The sequence below is a fragment of the Anastrepha obliqua genome, chromosome 5 (assembly GCF_027943255.1).
Source record: "Anastrepha obliqua isolate idAnaObli1 chromosome 5, idAnaObli1_1.0, whole genome shotgun sequence".
In the NCBI taxonomy this organism is placed as follows: Eukaryota; Metazoa; Arthropoda; class Insecta; order Diptera; family Tephritidae; genus Anastrepha; species Anastrepha obliqua.
The window spans coordinates 77305326-77328959 of NC_072896.1; the positions used below are offsets into that span (position 1 = coordinate 77305326).

At 37.1% G+C, this 23634-nt stretch overlaps 1 protein-coding gene across 1 annotated transcript in view; it reads left to right on the forward strand.

Moving 5' to 3' along the window:
• Window positions 1-23634, forward strand: part of LOC129248270 (uncharacterized) — a 59195-nt gene that overhangs the window by 13029 nt on the left and 22532 nt on the right. Inside the window, exon 2 of the mRNA XM_054887755.1 lies at window positions 22360-22867. Coding sequence (XP_054743730.1) covers window positions 22522-22867 — 346 coding nt within the window. The 5' untranslated portion in view covers window positions 22360-22521. The remainder of the gene's footprint in view (window positions 1-22359; window positions 22868-23634) is intronic.

The window sequence follows — 23634 nt, forward strand, 5'->3', positions numbered from 1 at the left end:
AAATCGCCCAAGTAGTGTCATAAGATAGGCCAAGTTCTTGAGATCGGCGCTGAATCGATTCTTCTGAGTCTTCGGCAAAACTCTCGTTTATAAATACAGCCGTAATAGTTTCTTCACATCGGGCTGTACGTGGTCTTTTTTTTTTTTTTTTTTTTTTTTTTTTTTTTTTGTCGGGACAACTAGCAAGTGCAGCACTCAGACATTAATTGAGTCCATTGTACTACACTTGGATTCCCTTTTAATTTTCTTTAAATCTACCCGATCTCCGAAGAAATCTGAGTAGATCTTGTGGTGCCAAGGAGCCAAGATGGTCGCTTCTTAACACATCAGTGCCAAAGACCTCAAACCTGATTCGGGCGAAGGCGGGGCAGACACACAGGAAGTGATCCGCCGTCTCATCCTCCTCTTCACAAGCTGGGCAGAGTACACTGTCTGAGATGCCCAACCTTTCCATGTGCTTTGCCCACAGAAAGTGGCCCGTCATTAGTCCAACCAGCCGTCTGCACTCCCCTCTGCCTAATGACAGAAGGGTTTGCGACAGTCGATCGGACATGACAGGTAACATCAGTTTTGTCCATCTGCAGCCTCTCTCAGCCTGCCAAGCTCGCTTGTGGGTAGTAGTTACCCATTTGCTAACCGTGGCCGTGATGGCCGCAGAGGGGAGTGGCAAAGCGGGCTCTGGGCCAAAGAAGTTGGCTTCAGAGCCCATCTTAGCTAAGGAGTCAGAGGTCTCGTTACCCGCGATACCCACGTGTCCCGGGACCCATGTTAGCATCAGGCTGTTATGTCTGCCGACATAGTTCAGCCTGGATTTACAGGACTTCACTACCCCTGATGTGGTTTGAGGGCTATCTAAGGCCATGAGCGCAGCTTGGCTGTCGCTGCAGACACATATAGATCTGCCTCTCCATCGTTTTTCCACAACAAAGTTCATCGCTTCTTGAACTGCATACACCTCCGCTTGAAACACAGATGCATGCATTCCAAGAGCAAAGTGCAGTTTTGTCCCGCTGGATTCCACGTAGACCCCAGAGCCGGAGCCATGCTCGGTCCTGGAGCCATCCGTAAAAATGCGAAAACAGTGTTTGCCGGGCTCATTTTCTGAGTCTCCCCACAACTGAGCCTCTGGTAGCACTACACTGTATCTCTTTTCAAGTACGACTCTTGATGGCATTGAGTCAAGGGGCATGGAGAGAATCGTTGGATCGATGTCCATACCTTCTCTGTGTTCCAATGCCGGACAAGGGCCGTACCAGTTCCCACTGTGTTTCAGTCTGCAGATGGCCTTCAGGGCCTCTCCTCGGATGAAAGCATCAAGTGGTGGTAAACCAATCAGAGCATCTAGTGCCGGGCCTGAAGTGGTCGGAAAAGCTCCGGTGCAACAGATGGCCACAGTGCGTTGTAGTCTCGATAAGGTCCTCCTGACTCCCACTAGGGATAGTCTACTCATCCAGACCACTGATGCATAGGTGATAATGGGTCTTATCATAGCTGTGTAGATCCATAGGACCTTGCTAGGAGAGAGACCCCACGTTTTCCCAAAGACACCTTTGCACTGCCAGAAAGCTGTCAGCGCTTTGGATGCCTTTGTGTCAACGTGTGATTTCCATAGGAGCTTACTATCGAGGATTACTCCTAGATATTTAATTTCCTTGGATAGCTGGATTGTGACTCCTTTTAGCTTTGGCAGAACGATTCCGTCAAGCTTCCTCCTTCTGGTAAAGAGGACAATACCAGTCTTGGCGGGATTTGCCGACAGCCCGTTCGCACAGCACCAAGTGTCAATCCGATCCAGAGTTTTCTGCACTTTCCTGCAGATGTTCATAAGCGAAGAGCCTGTTACCAAACAAGCAACGTCGTCCGCATATGCTTGTGCGTAGACTCCCGAATCGTTTAAGGTGGTGAGTAGAGGATCGATTACCATGCACCAGAGCAACGGAGACAGCACACCGCCTTGGGGGCAGCCTCTGTTAACCCCAGATGACACCAGCAGATCTTCCTCTGCTCGCACCGAAACGATTCTTTGGGCCAGCATCGAACGAATCCAATTTACTAGCACCCGGTCTACGCCGTGCCTACTAGCAGAGTTACACATACTATCAAAAGTGGCATTATCAAACGCCCCCTCTATGTCTAAAAAGATACCCATAGCATAGTCCCTCCTGTCGATGGCCAGCTCTATCCTAGCAACAAGATTTTGCAGTGGTTTGTACGTGGTCTAATCGGTCGAGTAGCATCCAATACTGTAAAATTATTCTCAAATCTGTATTTAGCTTGACAGTAGTCACGCATGATCAGTCAAAAACCCCTAATTAGAAAACCTACGTCCAATCTGATCACCTGTTACTTAAAAACGATTCGGCCTTCGTCCAAAATTTTGTGAATTGTTTTCTATTGGTCACACCAAAAATTGACAGAGAAGCTCGGCTAAACACCTAACATATTTATTTTCAATTTTTTATTTAAAAAAGCCAATGCATCTTGGGAATCCGTTAATAATGTCAATGCAAAGGCGTTGTTCAGCAGTAATTAAGAAAAAAAGATTTTCAATAAAATATAAATTTATACTAATCCCTTTTTTATGATTTGACTACTATTTTGCTTCGTTCTTAAGTATCTTTCTTAAAGGAATTTCGCCATATATTAACTTTTGTACATGAAGAAAAAAAAAAGTATGTTTTTCTTAGACAAAAAGACTGATACAGATTGGAATCGTTTTAAATGTATAAAATAAAACCTAATATGCCAAACATTTAAGTAATTTTAATGATAAATGTCTCAAATGGAGAGAACTTGGTATTCTTAAGTATTTTTCAACGTCTGTACAAGGTTACCGAGAAATATTGTAAGAATAATATAATTGAATAGACTCAACAGGTGATCCATTACAGTAATTTTCGGCAATAAATGAAATGAAGCACTACAGAGTTGTTACCTGAAATAATATAAACAATCGACAAAAAAAAATTGTATATAGAGCATAGACGCGGTCATGTCGATAAGGAGTTGTAATGAATATAAAAATTGAAATCGTTAATTTTTTTTACAATTTTTTTCCGCCTACAGGCCACCTCTTTATTTAGGACATTCGGCTAGCCGAACATAAACTCTGTCTAGGAGTGATAATATGTGCAGAGAGATGTTTTGTAGTAGTTCTTTAGTCCTCAAAAATCTTATCTAAAAGCATACAAAGCAGAAGAAAGTGTTGTTTTTATAGTAGCTCTTATAAAAGTATATAACGTGAAAACCAAAAAATAAACATAATAAATTTTTTTTGTAATGATGTGAAGTAGGAAAGACTTATTGAACAATCGTTAACCGGAAAAAAATCTGACCCTCGAACTAAAATTCAAAAAAATTAATATACCCATGCTAATGTATAAAATTAATATATAAAAATTTTTTTTTTAATCTATAAAATCGAATATCTGGAAAACGGTTAAGCTTGGACACGAAGTCATGTAACCAAACTAATCAAAAATAATCTGTGTAATAATGTCCTAAGGTGTCTAAAATCTAGACCTTAACCGTTTAGCTGCCAGACCCGGAAATTTACAGAGAAAGTGCTCAACAGTCTCCTTCTCTACAAGGTCCCTCTAGCTTCGGAAATGGGGATTAAATGGTAAACCTAGCTTTTCTGCATGTGTGCCGATCAGCCAATGACTGGTAAGCGCAGCTACGAGTTCAGAAATTGAATGGTATGAAGTAACCAGGACTTTCTGCGTCCTCCGTCTGTTGTACTGAGGCCAAAGGGTTTTCTTTGGTTCCTTGAGAAATAATTTGTGCAATAATCAGGGGGATGCCGATGACCAGGTCTGACCAGAGATCTGTGGGACTAATTCAATCAACCCCTTTCTGGCAAGCTCATCAGCAATTTCATTTCCCTCTATTTTCCTATACCCTGGAATTTGATCTCCTCCTTACAGAACTTTACTAGCGTGGATTGGCACCATGGCATCGTCAGAATATTAATGGCAGCTTAAATATTGGAAAAAATGTTAATATCTCCCTCTGCTCAATCCTGCCTATCCTCCTCCTTTAACCTGATTGCAGCGATGGAAATAACGTAAAAGTATGATGTTGAGATTATTATAAACAAACTTACTTTGCGAAAGCTTTTTTGACTCCCTGTACTTACTTTTAGAACATGAAAACTATTAGGGTAGCGGTGCATGATGTTTTTCTTATACAAGGTGGCGCAAAATTAGTCTTCCAATTTTGTTTCTGAATACCTTTTTTACTAAATTGAAAAAAAAAAATGTATTTTAAGTGATAGAAGTCTTTATTTTGGCCTTGACGCGCTCCTTTACTTCTTTATTTGTATACTGCAGCTGTCCAGTTCACAAGTGTGAAATATGATTGACGTGCGACGCCATTTGCTAAAATTATTAATCTTCCGATAGGGTAATTAATTGTGTGCCACCTTGTATGTGAAACACAACATGTAAACAATTTTTCATTCTTCATCTACTTAACATCAACTACTTTCTCTTTCTTTAATGGTCTCATATTTCTTAGATTCATTTTGATTTTCTACTCTACTTTTATACTCCCATGCAACTGCCATAAAACCAATTTCAAATTCACACGTTAATCCGACAGTGTTGGATACTCGTATTGATTGAGCGTTACAAGTACGAGTATAAAGTTTTGCCAAGATTTAACCAACCGACAAGTAGGTTGTTTGCTGAATCCTTTCGCCTTAGGGGTTTTCTTAATCCTGGCATAATAACAAAAACTTTTCTACTTTGCTGATGCCTTATTGGCCACAACTGCGCTCAGTCTATTGGTTCTAATTTATTTTTCGTTTTTCCTTTTTAATATTTTCAATAAGCAAACTCACTTGGCTATCTGCCAACAGCAAGCCGGGCAGTAAATTTAATATTTTTAATTTGGGTCGCACACAAAGCCTACAGGACTTTTTAAATATTTTTTGTTAATAGTTCTACAACACTCATTTGCGATTACTTTTAAACATAAGTTTTTAACGAATTTACTTTCACACAATTGTTGGCAGTTTCTGGGTGTTAATTGAAAAAGTGGCAAAATCTTCAACCGCAAGTTTGGAGTCCAAGTAAAGGTTCAAAATTTTTGCATTTCTACATTTATCACAATCATTTTTTGTGTTGAAGTTCATTATTCTTAAAATATGTACATGTATGAATGTGCAGGTGCGCATGTACTTCAAATTTAAGGTGGTGTGTGTGTTAGGATGGTTGTATACTTGCCGTCCCACTATGCAGATTGCCAACTTGTGGGCTGACATTAATAACGCCATGACGCGTAACGAAATGGTCAGTCTGCATATCTATTAAAAACTTTAGTACAATTTAGTAAAATTTTTTTTCTTACCAAAATGTATGGAATTTTAAAATTCGACTAGTGCACCAGCACAAATTCTCATCAGAAAACATTTCTTAACAGTAATAACGAATAGAATAGAATAGAATAGAATAGAATAGAATAGAATAGAATAGAATAGAATAGAATAGAATAGAATAGAATAGAATAGAATAGAATAGAATAGAATAGAATAGAATAGAATAGAATAGAATAGAATAGAATAGAATAGAATAGAATAGAATAGAATAGAATAGAATAGAATAGAATAGAATAGAATAGAATAGAATAGAATAGAATAGAATAGAATAGAATAGAATAGAATAGAATAGAATAGAATAGAATAGAATAGAATAGAATAGAATAGAATAGAATAGAATAGAATAGAATAGAATAGAATAGAATAGAATAGAATAGAATAGAATAGAATAGAATAGAATAGAATAGAATAGAATAGAATAGAATAGAATAGAATAGAATAGAATAGAATAGAATAGAATAGAATAGAATAGAATAGAATAGAATAGAATAGAATAGAATAGAATAGAATAGAATAGAATAGAATAGAATAGAATAGAATAGAATAGAATAGAATAGAATAGAATAGAATAGAATAGAATAGAATAGAATAGAATAGAATAGAATAGAATAGAATAGAATAGAATAGAATAGAATAGAATAGAATAGAATAGAATAGAATAGAATAGAATAGAATAGAATAGAATAGAATAGAATAGAATAGAATAGAATAGAATAGAATAGAATAGAATAGAATAGAATAGAATAGAATAGAATAGAATAGAATAGAATAGAATAGAATAGAATAGAATAGAATAGAATAGAATAGAATAGAATAGAATAGAATAGAATAGAATAGAATAGAATAGAATAGAATAGAATAGAATAGAATAGAATAGAATAGAATAGAATAGAATAGAATAGAATAGAATAGAATAGAATAGAATAGAATAGAATAGAATAGAATAGAATAGAATAGAATAGAATAGAATAGAATAGAATAGAATAGAATAGAATAGAATAGAATAGAATAGAATAGAATAGAATAGAATAGAATAGAATAGAATAGAATAGAATAGAATAGAATAGAATAGAATAGAATAGAATAGAATAGAATAGAATAGAATAGAATAGAATAGAATAGAATAGAATAGAATAGAATAGAATAGAATAGAATAGAATAGAATAGAATAGAATAGAATAGAATAGAATAGTAAATCTACGATGGCTGAATGTATGAGTCTTTCTTCTATCCATACCAGGCCGAGATGCCTAGGCCTTCTTCCAGCTATCGCATCAGTTTCGAGAAGAAGGTATATTGAAGTTTCAAGGTTTTAGTTGTAAAAATGCCATAAGTCAGTGGACTATACTCACGAGCCTGTGCAGATTTCTCAGCCATCTGCAGGAAACAATAAGAATGTCACTGTAACAGTGATAATGTCACTGAACATTGGGCTGCGACCGCCGTAGCCGAATGAGTTGATGCGTGACTGACATTTGTAAGTGCACAGGTTCGAATCCTCAGACCCGAAACATCAATTAATAGAAAAAGTTTTTTGTAATGACGTGACATCAATTAATAGAAAAAGTTTTTTGTAAAGTTTTTTCTGCCATGAAAGACCTCCTCATAAAAAACCATCTGACGTTCGGAGGCCACTTCGGTTGAGGAAAAAATCAAGACGCACATCGCAAGTAGAAGAAGCAACTGAAAAAAACAAAACAACAAAGGGTAAGGAAAAATAAATCCATTATTTTTGCGTAAGATTTTTAAGCAAATAGTTTAAAACTTTTTTATGGTTCATCTTTAGCTTTTGGACAATGCTACTAACATGTCGGTCAACTTCGATTGTTTCTGAGATTTTATCGACATTTTCTTTAACATCAAAAATGCCTGAACCAAAATTGCAATTACAATTTCAGCGGCCTGACTTGCATTTTCACCTTTATAAAAACTCTGTAAAATGTTCCGAATTTTCTTTTAGTTTTCTTCCCATAATAACACCCTGTAACTCACAACTGAATGGAACTAACAAAAAACGGCGAAAGAATTTTCTTAGTGTGAAATGTCGCCTTGACAACGAACATAAGCTTTAAATTGTTTGACTGCTATTTTACGAGATATCGATCATTACAGCCTTCTACCGAGAAAATAATGGGTTTTTTTCCCCAAAATTATATTTTTTTCTCAGCTTAACCTTAAGGAGGCTTATGGTAATCTTAAATCTCTTATCATATGCTGTGAGAATCTAATTTAAAAACTTAATTAAAAATAGTTACAGAAATAAACAAACAAATAAAAATTTAACTTAGCCCATTTCTCTTTCGCTTTCGAAACAACTTTCAACAGCAATAAAAGAATTCTGAATGGGAACTTAGTTCAATAAACAAAAGGTTTCATACAATTTCATGTTTTTCCCTGTAATATTTTTAGTACATCCAGTTAATCCGACGAATCACTTCGTTAACAATAAGAGCGTTCTCGTTTCGGCTCTCACTCCACCGGTTAAAATTTATAATTCTGAATAATAAAAACTTCCTTAAAGTAGTAAAACCTTTCAAGTAATCGGTGGCTTACTGCACCTTAAGAAAACACCATTTTTTGTATCATTTGTGTTTTATTTTATATTATTGTTATTATTTTTTTATTCTATTCATCTCCTCGCATAAAGTATTTCCACCTGCTCATCACTTCCCCTAATGGAGTACCACGAAGAGGTAACGCGAAGCGTAAAACGCCATCTTCCTACACCTTCCTCATAATTTTGCTGATTAAATGCATTAGCGAGCATTTTTCCCCTTTCTGCTTTATATTTTTTACCTTTATGTTCATTTCCTTTGGCAAAACATAATATTTCCCAGGCAGGAAGTATCTCTTTAACGTCAATTAAGAGTCTATTGAAATGCTTTTTTTTTACTATTATGCGCTGGATGTGGGTTTGTGTGTAAATAGTAGAGGAAAATTAAAACAAAATAGCAAAGCATAAAAGGCTGAGGCAGTATGTGTAACATATGTGCGTGTGTAAGTTAACTAGTAATAATAATATAATATAAGTAATAGTGTGGGGCCCACATCCTTGACACGAGCTTGGGCAGAGCTTCTGCTAAAATTTTCTTTGTGCACCTTAAACTACATCGTAACCGCCTCCTGATGGCGTATACTGATATATAAGTATCTATGTATGTAACCTAATAAACTTTTCAATGCGAAGTTCCTCAAGGCGACCGATTTGAAAACCCGTTTTATATTTCAGTACTGCGCTGCGAATCGAATCGAAAACCTGCTCCTAGTATGCCAAACACAACGCCCTCAATAATATTGGCCCCATACACAGTAATTACTTTGAATAACACAGCAACAGTATCAATGTTGGCAACTATCAAACTCACACTAGGCAATGTTACAACAGGTGCTCACTTAAAAGGGCTGTGGGCATACGATTGAACACAGTGTCATATTTTCATGCTGTCAGTGGCAAACATTTTCAAGGGAAATGGAATCAGTATTGCATTTTATTATTGTAATATTGACAAGACTCCGCGAAAATCATGGTTATCAATTACAGGAGTAAAATTTCCTAAATTTAAAAAAACTAGAATTTCGATTCAATCTGCAACATAATGCGAAGTTCAAATGAAATTTGAAAGGCTAGTCAAGAAGCACCGAGAGATTGGTAACGCCTAAAACACTTAGGCTAAAAAGTCCATTGTACTCAAAGTTGTGGAAAGTGAATGAGTAGATGGTCAAGGAGGAAAAGAAAAGAGTAACAGAAAGAAAATTATGGAATAGAGACAGAGATAGCTACTTCTGTGAGAATTTTCCAGACTCTTTGGCAAATATAAAAATATCCTCAAGAGAACAAATATTACTCATTCTCACGGCATCGAAACCCCAAATTCGTAGCCTTCCTCGAGGAAACGCAGGACACTCATATAGAAAATGCTCAATGCTATCTAAGCAAGACAGGCAAATCGAGTTTTTAAGGATTCGGATATGAAATTCCTTAATCCCTTTTAATTGTATCTTCCCAATAAGGACTTAGCCTAGCGTAGCACTATTGTTTGGAGTCAGCTTATATCTCTCACCCTCAGCCTTTCCCTTTAAATTCCTCCTTGCTGGTATGTTGCACCAAGCGAAAAAAGTGAACTGGTATTATTAGGTACTAGCAAACCCGCAGTCTTTCGAGATATGGCCATGTGTCCTGTAACCCATATGAGCCTGATTCGATTCTGCGTAGCTTTTAGTACGTTCAAATAGACGTCTAGAGGAAAATAACTAAATATTAATTCATGTTATTAAACCGATAAGGCGAAGCATTTGTTAATTTCCCTTGTGCGAGTGGAGACACCGGTCACAACTAGTAAAAATAAGAATAATCCAATGGATGTCTCTATTTGGAAAAATTTACTTATATTTAGGACTCGATTTGTCTCTTATTCAAAGCAAATAATAGGTACATTAGACCAAAAATTATATAATTATATATATAAATAAATAATTTCAATTGAATTCTACGGCGGCCGCCATAGCCGAATGGGTTGGTGCGTGACTACCATTCGGAATTCACAGAGAGAACATAGGTTCGCATCTCGGTAAAACACCAAAATTAAGAGAAAGCTTTTCTAATAGTGGTCGCCCCTCGGTAGGCAATGGCAAACCTCCGAGTGTATTTCTGCCATGAAAAAGCTCCTCATAAAAAATATCTGCCGTTCGGAGTCGGCTTAAAACTGTAGGTCCCTCCATTTGTTTATCAACATCAAGACGCACACCACAAATAGGAGGAGCAGCTCGGCCAAACACCCTAAAAGGGTATTATTCTTGAAACTTTAAAGTGCATCCTGTAAAAAATTCAATTGATGAGGAAAATTGAGTCTATAACAACACTTTTTAGAGTCAATAGTTTCACATGCATATGAAAATGTTCCCAAACAAGGAAACATGTGTTCCTGGCCATTCTGTATTGAGGGTAACTGTATTGAACTAGCGAAACTTGCCCACAAGTTGATTGATGAGTACATAGATAATGGGCATATTCTTACAGACTTGTAAGCTGCCCGTTTTTGAGGAAATTGTAAGAACGGCGAATGAACGATGGCCCAATGAAAACACATGCAGAATCGCCCGGTAATTGTGGCCTACTCTCAATGCGCAACGCCCAGAATCTCTCCTAAGCCTAAATAATCGCTGCTTAACACACTGATTTCGGTTATAATGGGACACTGCCTAGTAGGCAAACACATGACTTCTGCAGAAGTTGTCTAAATGAGTAAGGCGGCATTATATATCCAGACGTATATTCACCATTTTCAGTACGCAATTTTTTAATTTCAATGCTGTGGAGATCTAAAATTTTGAAAAGTACACACCGGTTTTAGAAGAGACTAGGGCAAGTTCCCCACGCAATATCACAATGGGCTATGAGCCTGAGGGTGTCAGTGGACAAACGTTTCAGCCTAACCAAACCTAACTTTACCTGAATTTTTGACGTGATAACGTCTTATAATTCGATTTAGCCGGCTGCACGCACGAAAAAATGTGTCGTTACCTTGCTCATTTGTCGTTACCTTGCTTATTTGCCGTTACCTTGCTCATTTGTCGTTACCTTGCTTATTTATCGTTACCTTGCTCATTGCCGTTACCTTGAATGAACTGCAAGCGAAAGCGCGGATCGAACGACAAAGCAAACGAACGGCAACGTTCGACATCTTGCTCTCTCCTACTTAAGTGAGCGTATATATGTATGTATATGCGCATATGTACATATATAAATTCACGTATTTGTATTTCCATATGCCTTCTTATTGATTATTATTAATTTGATTTACTTGAAGAATTTAAAATAAAACCAAGTTTGTTAATAATACCTGTTGTTTCAATGTTATTATTATTAATTTTTTTATTATATATAAAGGAAAAAATGTATGGTAATATTTACCACATACCTTATAAGATATGTTGTATACTAATATATGTATATAAACATGCATATACATATAAAATTTCGCGCAATTTTCAAAAAGAACAAATCTATATGTAAAGATGCATACAAGTCATATGGACATATCAAATATACGAATCTATTCCGTACGCAAGCAAATGTAAGCTAATGTGCTTGAACTGCAAGCGAGAGCGCGGAACGAACGACAAAGAGCACAATCGGCCCCCGCGTTCGGTAACGTTCGACATCTGGCTCTGTCCTACTTGAGTGAGCATATATATGTATGTATATGCGCATATGTAGGTATATAAATTCACATACTGCATATGCCTTCTTCCTGTGTTCATGGTAATGAACCATTTCTCTGTTGAGAATAGGACGATGATAGAAAAAGTAGGAAATGAAAGGGAGTGTTTCGAGTATAAAGTGTCTTGAAAAAGGCAAATCGATGATGATGCCTCTTAGTGATGTTGACTTATTAACGTCTGATGCACAATCGAAATTGAAGATATCTTTCATGAATTTGATAAATGTTTCGTCATTTTTCATGTTTGTGTAAATGTAACTTGACCTATTCCATTGCAACTCCATTTACCTCCTCCTCTATATCCATACAAAATATCTATCAAACAAATAAAATTAAAATTTTGTTTTGAAAATTGCAACCATTCCATCAATATTTTCTTATGACGTTGTCACGTTAAACTATCGTCAGTAAACCGACTTTACAGACAACCTCTTTTTTTCAGTTTTATTTCCAAAATGTAACTCACCTATTTAGGTTTATTCGATTTAGATGAACTTCAAAAATGGGTCGTTACACTCCATAAAACTCGGCATCGCGGACGTCAATTCGTTGCTTTTGCGTTAATTCGTGTGGCAGCCATAAACAAGCCACTTTTTCAATTCAGCCTTATGCAAATTATACCACAAGGTTTCTTGGTTAACCTTCAGCACCTGGATAATATAATAAGTACTCACAAACTTTTAACAGCATTTTGGACGATAATCCTACCAGGGGCAGAGCCTCATCGGCGATTTCCATATTACCAGAAAGGAAACTTTGAAACCGCCGCTTTGCTTCTGCATTCATCTCTGTATTGTAGCCTTAAGCACAATAAATTTTTTTACCGTCTGTTCCAACTTTTCAGTTTGGTCGTAGTGGCATTGAGTAGAATTTTCTTTTCTTTCACTTTCTCTTTGGAACGCTATAACACACAACTGGATTCATCAAACGCAAAAGTATCTAAACAAACGTTTTTTGAAATGTAATACCTTCGTATCGCCGAACAGTGAGACCTTTTTCATTATACCCACCGTAAAGAGAGTAAAGACGAGAAGTAGTCAGAACTTTTTTAATTTAGGTAGGAGAAAGAACAGAGCTTTCATCGAAAAACGTCCATTGCTCTTTAATACTCGTTTATCGTATGCGTTACTTGCAATATCAGATTCTTAATATATTTTATGCACAACTCTGTTAAATTACAAAATACTTTTTATTCATATCTGCAGTTACACAATGCCACTATCTATAGTTCAAAATCGACAAACTCAACGACGCCATATTTTCACGCTTTCGTCAATATAATGAACACATTTCAACAACCTTTTAATTTGCCTTTGTGACATTTCTAATTTCGCAACCATTTTCCCCAGCAAGTAAAGGAGCAAAAGGGGCAGTGAAGACACAAAAGAAAAGCATTCAGCATTTAAAGCAATAAAAACAAATACAAACTTTCCTGAATGCGTACAAAATTTAAGAAGGAAAAATAATAATGAAAATGAAAAATTACATGACTTTGACGAGCGCGAATGCCAAAGTATCCGCTGAAATTAGCTACCAAGAGTTGATTGCCACTTCTTTTCCCTCGCCACGCAAAACTTCCGTGAATAGGCCAGCATTTGTACTTCGTCATTGCACCTCTTTTTTCACACTTTTCTGACTTAACATTTACGTTGCGTTGGCTGCCAGCAACACAAAGATATGGGTCCTTTTGCCAACACCAAGGCTGTCGGTGTGGGTCATGTAAAGTGGGTGCCAACTACGCACGTTCACACGATTTTATCAACAGTCACACATTTTTGTTTTGCCTTCCGTTGATATTTCCTTTCCGCTGTTATTTGCATTTCCACGCGACCACATTCGAAATACGTAACAGTGTGGAAGGGGTGGAAAAGGGGAAATCACGAAGTGTTAATAAAGCAACAAAAAGGTTTGATGAAAGTAATAATTTGAATGCCGTTGACTTTACTTATAGATTCCCGGAACTATATACAGAGCGGAACTAATTCGTGGTGGAATCTCGCTGAGAGGCAAAAAAATAATGGTGATGGGCATAATTTCAAAGCGCCCGGTGTGCTATGTACAAATGAGAATCATTAAACACTTTTTAGTTGGTTGTTTTTACTGAGAACTTCCACCACCTAAGTTAACGTAGTCGACTTTTGTTCCCAGTTGTGTTTAAGTTTGCCGTTTGGACGGTTTTAAAAAAGTAACCGAATTTTTTCTTGGTTTTATTTATATATTTATTTATTTAATAATCTAAAAATGGATATCAATCCAGCAGACTATGAGAAACAAAAGAATGCTAAATAATTCAATCAAAAGTAAAGTAAGCTTATAATTTACCTATTTGAAATATACAATATATGTATGTATTTTCTTCTTTATTTTTGTCTAAAAATATCAAGAAAATTTTCTTGAAGTGTCTTTTAAAAATTATATATTTCTTGATAACTCAAAAATCCTAAGCTTTGCTCTAACGCATCATTTATGAGTATAGAAAAAATGCGCAACGCCGTCAAGGAAAAAATTATCAAAAATCATAAAAAGATTTGAGCCACTTCAAAATTGCACTTTCTTATATATACTAAAATTTAGTGGACCATAAAACGAATTACCCAAATTTTGATGAACATTTTTCGAGTTTTTATAAATTTTGTTCAATATTGAAACTTTGATTTATATGATTTTTGTTGTAAAATGAATTTATTATATTTTAATAAAAAAATAATAAACATTAAAAAAAAGCACAAAATGTTGTTGTTGCGGTCTGATGGTGATGGGCGGCTGCTCCACATGGGATAGTGCGGGTGCAGAGCTCTGTAGCAGGGGACAACGTAGTCGCATGTCCACTCACAGGTAGGGCGCAGGCCAGAGCACTTCCGGAAGTGGCTTGCAAGAATTGCACTCGACTGATGTCAGGGTCCGAGGAACCCTGATCTGACACACGGAGCAGACTGTGCGGGAGACCAAAGCTGCTGATTTGTCCCCGCACTAGGGTTGGAGCAAGAGGGTTGTGGGTCTGAGTTGAGGAAGTTGCGTTGCACCGAAGGGCTTCTAACCGTTAAGATATGATTTGTGGCGGCAATTTGCGGTTTGATGACGGGAGCAACACGTGGCCACATGCTGTGTGGACCCCTCCCTATGAATCTTAAGGCCGGAGCAGGTCTTAAGATGGCACCACTGCTTGCACTTGTTACACCTAACCGAGGTGGATCTCGAGTGGACCCGTTTGTGGCAGACGCAGCAGTATAATACTTCTGGTGCATGGTTGGTTTCAATACCAGCCCTGAAGAGATGTATTTGGAGCAGACTTGCTGCGTAGGTTTGCTCCTGTGACGATAGATTAGAGGTGAGGTACGGTACACTAGACAGGGCTAGTTTACAGAAGCGGCAGCCCATGGTCGGGGAAAAACTTGAGTCATTCCGGTAACGTAGAACGGGCTGCCATGGAAATGGTCATCATGCCCGTCATATCGTATGGTGCAGCAGCTTAGACGATGACAATTCCCGATGAGGCGTTCCTTGTTTGAATGTTTGAAAGAAAGATTCTGCGAAGTTTTTTGGACCTTTACACGTTGGGGACGCTGACAACGAAACAATGAACTGCTTTACAGTAGACATAGAAATAGTGCAGCGAATAAAGATCCAGCGGCTACGTTGGCTGGGTCATGTCGTCCGAATGGATACAAACGCTCCGGCTCCGGTATCAGCTGGTGATAGCAGAGGAAGAAGAATCCTTCAGAAGCTTCCCATTGTAAAGACTCCCATTGGAGAAGGACTCGGCTGCACTTGATGTCTCCAAAGAAGTATGAGAAAGCCAAAATTGCTTACGGTTATAGCAGAAATCAGGAAGAATAAGAAGAATACAACAACAATTTGTATAAAACCTACACACCCCGCATACATAAACTTATCGAAGCAAATCCAAACGTATACGTTCGAAATTATTGCATATTCACTTATTAAAGAAAATAAAATAAATTCAAAAATGTGAACATTAATTTCTTCTGATATCTTGTCTCTGCTCACAGAATAGATTTTGAGAAAAACTCTTGCCCTTCGCCCGAATTAAATCCAAATGGTGCATGTATTAAAGTAGTCCGACCAACATTAAGATGTACGTTAAATTCGTAGGCCGGCAATTGCAATTATTTCAATTGGAAGTTGGTTCACTTTTGTCGGAAATTGATTTTTAATTCATTTCTGGTTTATTAAACGACTTCACTAGACTCTCGGTACCTCTTTATAAACGCAATGCTGTACGCCCTCAAAAAGGCAGTCAGAAAGAGTCTGTCTACTCTTTGAGTGCGTACGCCAAATCGTTGTACGAGTTTATCTAATTGTCACCTCAAAGAGCAACATACTTCAATCCATCCAATTCAGGTGCTTCTTCGTATGATTGCACCATCCTGCTAACTTATTCCCCTTTGGTGTTTCACCAATTAACCCAAAAGCCATAATTAAATTAATTTAGTAATTTATTGTCTTCATCTCTCCAATTAAAAACCCAACTTTATGGCTTCTACAACTCATTCATTTCAAATTTTATACGCGAACAAACATTCTCACATACAGATTATATTTGCTAGCAAAAACTTTCAGAGCAATTAGAAAAATCAACGTTAGCCAAAAAAACACAATTCGCAAAACTAACTCACAACGAATTTATAGACCTACTAAGAACACAGGCGCAATAAAGCCAGTAAAAACCAGCAAAAACCAGCAAAAAGGAGGTGTTGCCCACACAAATTAACCCAAAACTCACAGTACAAATGCGCATTGGTTTTCGTTTTGTCACATATACATACATATAAGTATATGTGTGTAATGTTCACTTCTATTTTAGTGTTTGTGCGGGCAGTAATTGTCAGCTGTTAACTTGTCGTGTAAACATCTTAATTAAAATAAAACAATTACAGCAACTGATGTGGGTTGGGAATGGTAAACAGTGTGCATTTACCGTTTTGATTTCATTCTGCAAAGGTAGATTACACTTGCCATTGGCTGCTTTGCATTGTGCATGATATTTTCACATACAATTTCGGAGAAAATTATGTGTATGAGTTAGGCTTTCTAAGGAGCGCCGTGAATTGCTTTCAAGTTGTTGTGGTAGGAGAGAGACTGCAAGCGATATCTGAAGCTTTTCATCTAGAAAGTGTCTTAGAGAAAAAAAAGAGTTCCTCTTGATATATAAATTCTTAAAAATGGCATTAGGTGAATTCTTTACTTCCACGAATGAGATATTTTCAGCTAAGAGGTGTTTCTATTACACCACGAAGCTGTCACACAAATTTACAGATGCCAAACATAAAGAAATATACTAATCTAGCTGAAACTTGGCATATTTTCCTCCAAGAGATGCTACTAACTAAACATAGCCCCCAAACGGTCCTCGTATATCTATGCACATTAGGAGGGCCGAAATAAATTTTTTTGTATTTTTTAAAAAAGCAAGCCTTTGACTATTTTTTATAGGAACCCTGAAATCCCAAAGCCTGATAATCCAAAATTAAAAAATTGAAAATAAAAAAAACAAACACTTTATTTTATTTTTATTATTTTGGTAACAAGTTTTGAACATTTGTGAGAAAAAATTAAAAGAGAAGATTAAATAATCAGGAAATCTTTTATACCAAATTTAAGAAAAAGTGCATTTTTCTTGGGGAAATTCGGAGAAAATTTTGACATCAGGTTGATGGCGCAATTAAATATAAAATGAAAATCAAAAAAATCAAAAACAGGTATCTAATTTTTTTGACTATAGAACCAATACTACCCTTATCAAGAGAAAAACGTTGTTGCTTCTTTTTTGGGCCGTCCTATTATACATACTTAACTAAGGCTACCGTGCGCCATCGACTTATTTGGTTTCCGAAAGGTTCAACTTAAAAAATAATTAAATCATTCAAAAGTCTTTGAGGCATAACTCATGATTCTTCTGAAATTTCCAAATTTGAAATTAATTAACACTCCCTGTCTCCAAACAATCCATGGCTCAATAAAATTTTATTGTTAATTCCATAAAGATTAAACTTTGATTACAAAATACATTTGTAAGTCCCTTGAAGATTTCGTAGAAGCCCTTAAAACTTCCAGCGTATGGCATACAGGCGAAACTAGTGAAACAATAAAAGATCCTTCCGGTACGTTGCAGCTTGGCATTACACGCTATACATACACACACACATAAATACATATATCAATATAGCCCAAAAATGTCCAAGCAAAAATAGCTCACCCTCTGACAATAATGAAAACCATAAATAATTAGTATCTTCCTTTAGGAAGAAAATCCACAAAAACAACAACTATAGCAACATGAAATTAACCGTAAAATTAGCCGCAGGACGACAAACATACACACCCACACACAGCAGCCATGCGAACGCACACGCACAGCCAATGATAGCTTCAAAACATTTCACACTTTTACAAGCCCCTTTTCCGGCTCATTTATATTAATTACCACGACAAGGCGCAAAAAGAGACAGAAAAGACTCACTTATACAAAGTGACTAATGAGCTGGTCGTATGTTGGCATTACATCTGAGGCATTCCAGCAAACGGTTTGCGGTGAACCAGCTTTCATAGCAATTCAGCAGAACAAAAGCAGGCGAACAATAGAAATAACAGTACACCTACAACAACTATTCGAAGTTGAGTTTTGGCAGTAAACGAACGACGCACAGTGCACTGTTCCATACAAATTGTCAACAAAAATAGAGAAGTGGTGGAAGTGGTTTGATGAAGCTTGGCAGCTAACTGAGCAAAGTTACGAAGGTTGTACAAATTTTTTAAATAAAATTTTATAATTTTGAAGTACATCTGGTTGGCGCCGGAAAATAGGAAAAAATAGTAATCAAAAAAATATTGCCATTAGTATCCGTTAACAACTGCAAACATACAGAGTTCTATAGGTCCAAGTTTTTGTAATCAGTCTACGTGACCTGACATTAAAAAAATGAATTACGAGTCACTAACACCGCCACCGTACCCGAATGGTTTGGTGTGCGACTACCATTCTTGGGTGCGCGGTTTCGAACCTCCAAACATGAAACATCAATGACAAATTTCCGAGCCTGTTTCTGGCATGAAAAAGCTTCCCACAAAAAACCGTTTGCCGTTCGGAGTCAGCTTAAAACTGTTGGTCCCTCCATTTGTCGAACAACGTCAAGACGCCCCCCACTTAATAAAAGTGTAAGCAGTAATTATATGTGTATATATGTATACCACTACCACCTTGGCATGTCTGCCTTGTACACTGCACCACGTGTATAACTTGACGGGTCCAAACTTTCCCGACTCCCTAGGAATAAAAAGATCCTTTCATCAGCCGAATTTTGTAAGTTCTTTCAAAGAAAAAGTGTTTGTTATTATCGAAGCTTTTAGCCTTTTGGAACGTGGTATCTCAGCCTGACTGTCAGAAGCAAAATGGCTACATGCTCGCTATTTTAGCTCTAGCATCTCTCACAACCAAACTAAGACTGGTTGAGTAATGCAAAGCTCCTTTGAGTATCATCTTTAACCTGCTTTCGGTGAACTCTATTACGGTTTGAGATCATCGGAACATCTCCGGAAACGAGTTCGCCAATAAGTTAACCTGAGAATATTATAAATTACTTCAAGCAAGGATTGGATCCCAACTCCAATGAAATTGGTTAGTAGGAGTATCTACTGCCTCTATCTTCTAACTCTGAGCATAAGTAGTGTAACACATCTGGCTTCAGAAATACCCAACCTATATAGTCTGAATATGATTATCATTTAATCTCTTGTAATATTTTGCATGCTGCTACTCATCCATTTAAAAATTATTAATAGCTCCATTCAGCCCTTTGTATTGGCACTACACTTTTTGAATTCGATTGGCTGAAACTCGTCAAGCCACGTGAATAGGAATTGAATGAAATTAAAAAGTATTCAATTTGAGACCTTAAAAATTGTGGAGAAACACGAAAAAAGCTCGCTTGTGAAATTAATACAGTGCAATATGTTATTAGAAAATTATTGAGGTTCATGAAAAAGCTGATAGAGCGTCACTTGAGCTTCTTCACCTAAAGTAGTAGGCAGGTCAATCCTGGTACCCTAAGAAAACAAGCATCCTCTTCTGGAAAACTTAAATACAGGGTAAAGTGCTAGCTATTCCAAACACCATAACTTTTTTGTGTGAAATTAGTTTTTATTGATTTGAAAGACAAAATTGTTCAAAAATCATTACAATTGTAACACATATTCACGTTAGCTCGATATGACCACGTTTTGCTTTGAATATAGCCTTCAAACGGTCAAAAAATCAGTTGCATGCTGCACGAATGTGATCTTGAGGTGTTTTGGCCCATTCTCGTATAATCGCTTTTTTCAGCGCATGCATACTGGCATATTTTTTAGTCCTCACCTTGCTCTCCAAAATGGGCTAGATGGAATAGTCCATCGGATTTGCGTTTGAACTGCTCAATTGGGAAATTTTTTTCATCAAAAAACTATGACCACCTGAAACCCGTACGCCACGTTCGTGCAAGCGCGACAACTCCTTGCTCTTTCGCACCGACCTTTTTTTTGCTGAGATGAAAGATCGTGTGCTTTTTGGAACTTGTCTTGCGATATTTTCAGCTTTTTGGCCATTTTCGTCCACTTCGACGTGGATTTCGTTCAAGTCGAGCCTTCACTTTCCGAACCATTTCTGGCGTTCTTGCGGTTTTTTTTGGTCCATCTCCATAGCGTTTTGCTCTTGTTACCAGTATCATTGTAACGTATTATAGTGCGATACACAAACATTTTATTCACTTTGAGGTGACGAACAATGGCTGGTTGTGATTTTCCAGCCAAGTATAACGCAATCACACTATTACGTTTGAATTCCATCACAGAAAAAAAAATGCAGCAAAACTGAGACGCAAATGCTTTTGATGACTTATAAACAATATAAATTTAACTGTCATTAGAACAATTTTGACGTTGATGTCATGAGCTGTTTTACAGATACAAGCAGTGTGAAGTTGGTAACGCTTCATATCGTTCATAAAGTGCACCTCTAAGTCACCTGTAAAACGAAAACACATCGAGGCAAAGATTAACTATCATAAGCACGTCATCGTCAACGATGGAAGAAAACTTGAATTTGGAGGGTCCAGATGGATGTCGTCACTACTAGCCCCACCTATGAAAGTAGAAGGGGATAATGTGATAGTCAATTAATTCAGGTTGAGAATTGCATAGGTATGCGGTGCGAATAACACTTCCATTTATAATGCTTACCGAAAATGCCTGCCAACCAGCCTACTCATAAGCAAACTCTACAAAAAAATTGATCACTGAATTCAATATCTCAGTTTTATAATTGCCAGCCTTCAACCCAAACTTAAGCCACAATAGAAAACTTGTGGTGAATACTGACAAGGGAAGTTTTCAATTCGGAAAAGCCGACCATTGAAAATGTCGAAAAAGCTCGTTCTGAAACCATTGAAAATCTCCTTCAAAAGGTTTTTCGTCGATTACCCGCCGTAGTCAGGAATAAAATTGGGTTTACTAAATAAGTTAGCAAACATAAGCAGAAATAAATATAATAATAAAAAAAATATTGCAAAAATTCAGTTGCGGTGATTCAAAGCACGTCAATGACATGGTAACTAGTGAGGAATCTTGCATCCATAAATATGAGCCGAAAACCCCAATCGACAAGATGAGCTTAATTCAACAAAAGTTGCTCGCGAAGAAAGCACTTCAAAGCGGATGGTCGTCTATTTTTTCGAAAACCCATATCGCGACTCATCATATCATAAGTCATACTGCAACTCAACCATTGGTTCAAGCGAATGCAGAAGCGTATTGGCTTCCAATAAGAATATTTTCATTATTATTTTACTACGTTTTCATTATTGGGCGCAAAATATAAAATGCAATCCTTGGAAAATACTCGCAAAAGTTAGTTTGCATTTTTTTTTTTTTTGGCCTAGTAAAGATTTCATTTCCCTGCTTAAGTTGCTTTCATGATTAAATAACGTCTGAGCGAAATGAATGCTTAAATATTTCACAGGCAGTATTTTCATGGACATTTTAACATTTTAGCTGCCATCTGAAAGGGTCGTTTTGACAAGAAACTCGTCAAATACCAACTTTGGAAAGTCGTTAGAGAATTAGAATGTTTTAAAAATTTATTATTTGCAAAACTTTACTGAAGACTTAGGCAAAACGTGCAAGTCTCCAACAAAAAGTCTGTTGAAGAAGATATTAAAAGAACAAATCTGTGTGAAGAAGGAATAACAGCCAAGCTTTGATTAAAAAAGTGAAGAGCTGGCGTTCCGCTCAGCTACGAAAAGAGCGCAGTAATTACTAGGGACGGCAAATTATGTTGTTGAAACTCTTTGCAATTAGTGTTTTGTATTTGGAAAAAATTGATTACATCTCTTTATTGAACAAACTGTAAAACCTGTAAAACTATTATACATCAAATGCAATGGAATTCGCTTACAAAATTTTTCATTTATAATTTTTAATTTTTGATCAATGAAGGTGCACTGTGCGCCGGCAGCCGTATCGTAGGTTGTCAAAAGTACTGAGAAGTTGCCTCAGTCTTATGAAAATCTTAGCAAAATAAGAACAACAATCCCTCACAACCTCAATAAGCCACAGCAAGGCAATTCGTGTACGGGTCGACATTTATTATTATCATGACTTTATTGCCATTTGCGTGTTATGTATACGTGCTTGTGTGTGTTTTCGCGCGAATAACAAACGCTCCAAGGCGAACAAAATGTTAATTACCATTATAAATTCTTGCAGGCAATTTTTAACCACAACTACTTGAGGAGCATCACTAATCCTTGACGTAAATAAAAGCAAATAAACACCAACGCCAAATAAAAAAAAGGAATACGAACGCATTATTCGAAGACAAAATAAGAATAACAACCTTCACAGCTATTTCAATAAAAAGCCACGCAAATGCAACGTGACGCGTTCTTAATTTACGCCCTGGCCTCCACGACCTTGCTGCTTGGAAACAGTTGGTATGCCTACGCATATGTCGCCATGCCAGAGGATGCCGCAGCAGCAGCCGCAGCCGCAGCATCAGACTCAACGTCCGGCTCGAATGCACTTGGTGAAGTAACAGGAATGAAGTCTCATCCCAAGCATATGGCAGAATTAATAGCCGCCACATATCCTGACAGAACGGCTGCTTCGGCGACGGGTTATTTGAAAGATGTTTCCGGAAGTGTCGCATTTCAGCCATCGCACCAGATGTTGAATGAGCTGAATGGACGTGCGGCGGTCTACGATCCGGGTGATGGTAAGTAAAACAAACAAAAGAACAGAAACGGAAACAGAAACAGAAAAAGTAAAGCCACGCCAAGACAAAATGAATATTCAGACAAGTGAAAATGTATGTTATTTAAACAGAAGCTCCTTTTGCAATTCAACTAACTCCCAGCTATTTGACATGTTTGTAATTAACTGATTATAGTTCTCTAATTGTTTTACTTATATCAATAAAACAAAAGTCAAGTGAGAAATTATCTCAATTTCGCTTTAAATGTTAGAGAGACCAACGTATTTTCTAAAGTTTTGCAATGCCCACAAATCACATAGGTTAGATTGGATTGCCACTCCTCACTTAGCGGTGGAGGCCATGGAGCTCCATTGTGGTACCATTCGTTGGAACGCAAATATTCCTTTGATGAGTGGAATATTCCTTTGAATGGCTGCGGACTCTAAGCCTGCAAGACAACCAAAGAAACAAGGGTTTAAATATCGACACGCAATCTGGCAAGAGCAGGACAGTAGCTGGAGTTAAGGTAGTAGCATACGCCGATGACTTGGTCCTAATAGTATCAGTACCGTTCCCCTCAGTCATGGCTGAGATTTTGAAAAGGCTGCACTCAGTCGCTGGGCTACCACTTGCAGCCTCCAAGTTAGGTATCTTGGAATGATACTTGACTCCAAACTTGAAAATCTGGTAAAGAAGCCCAGTATAGCCTAAAACTAATGCAACTCTCTGTTCGGTAAAAAATTGGGACTCAAGTCACAGGTCGTGCTGTTGATGTACAACGCAGTGGT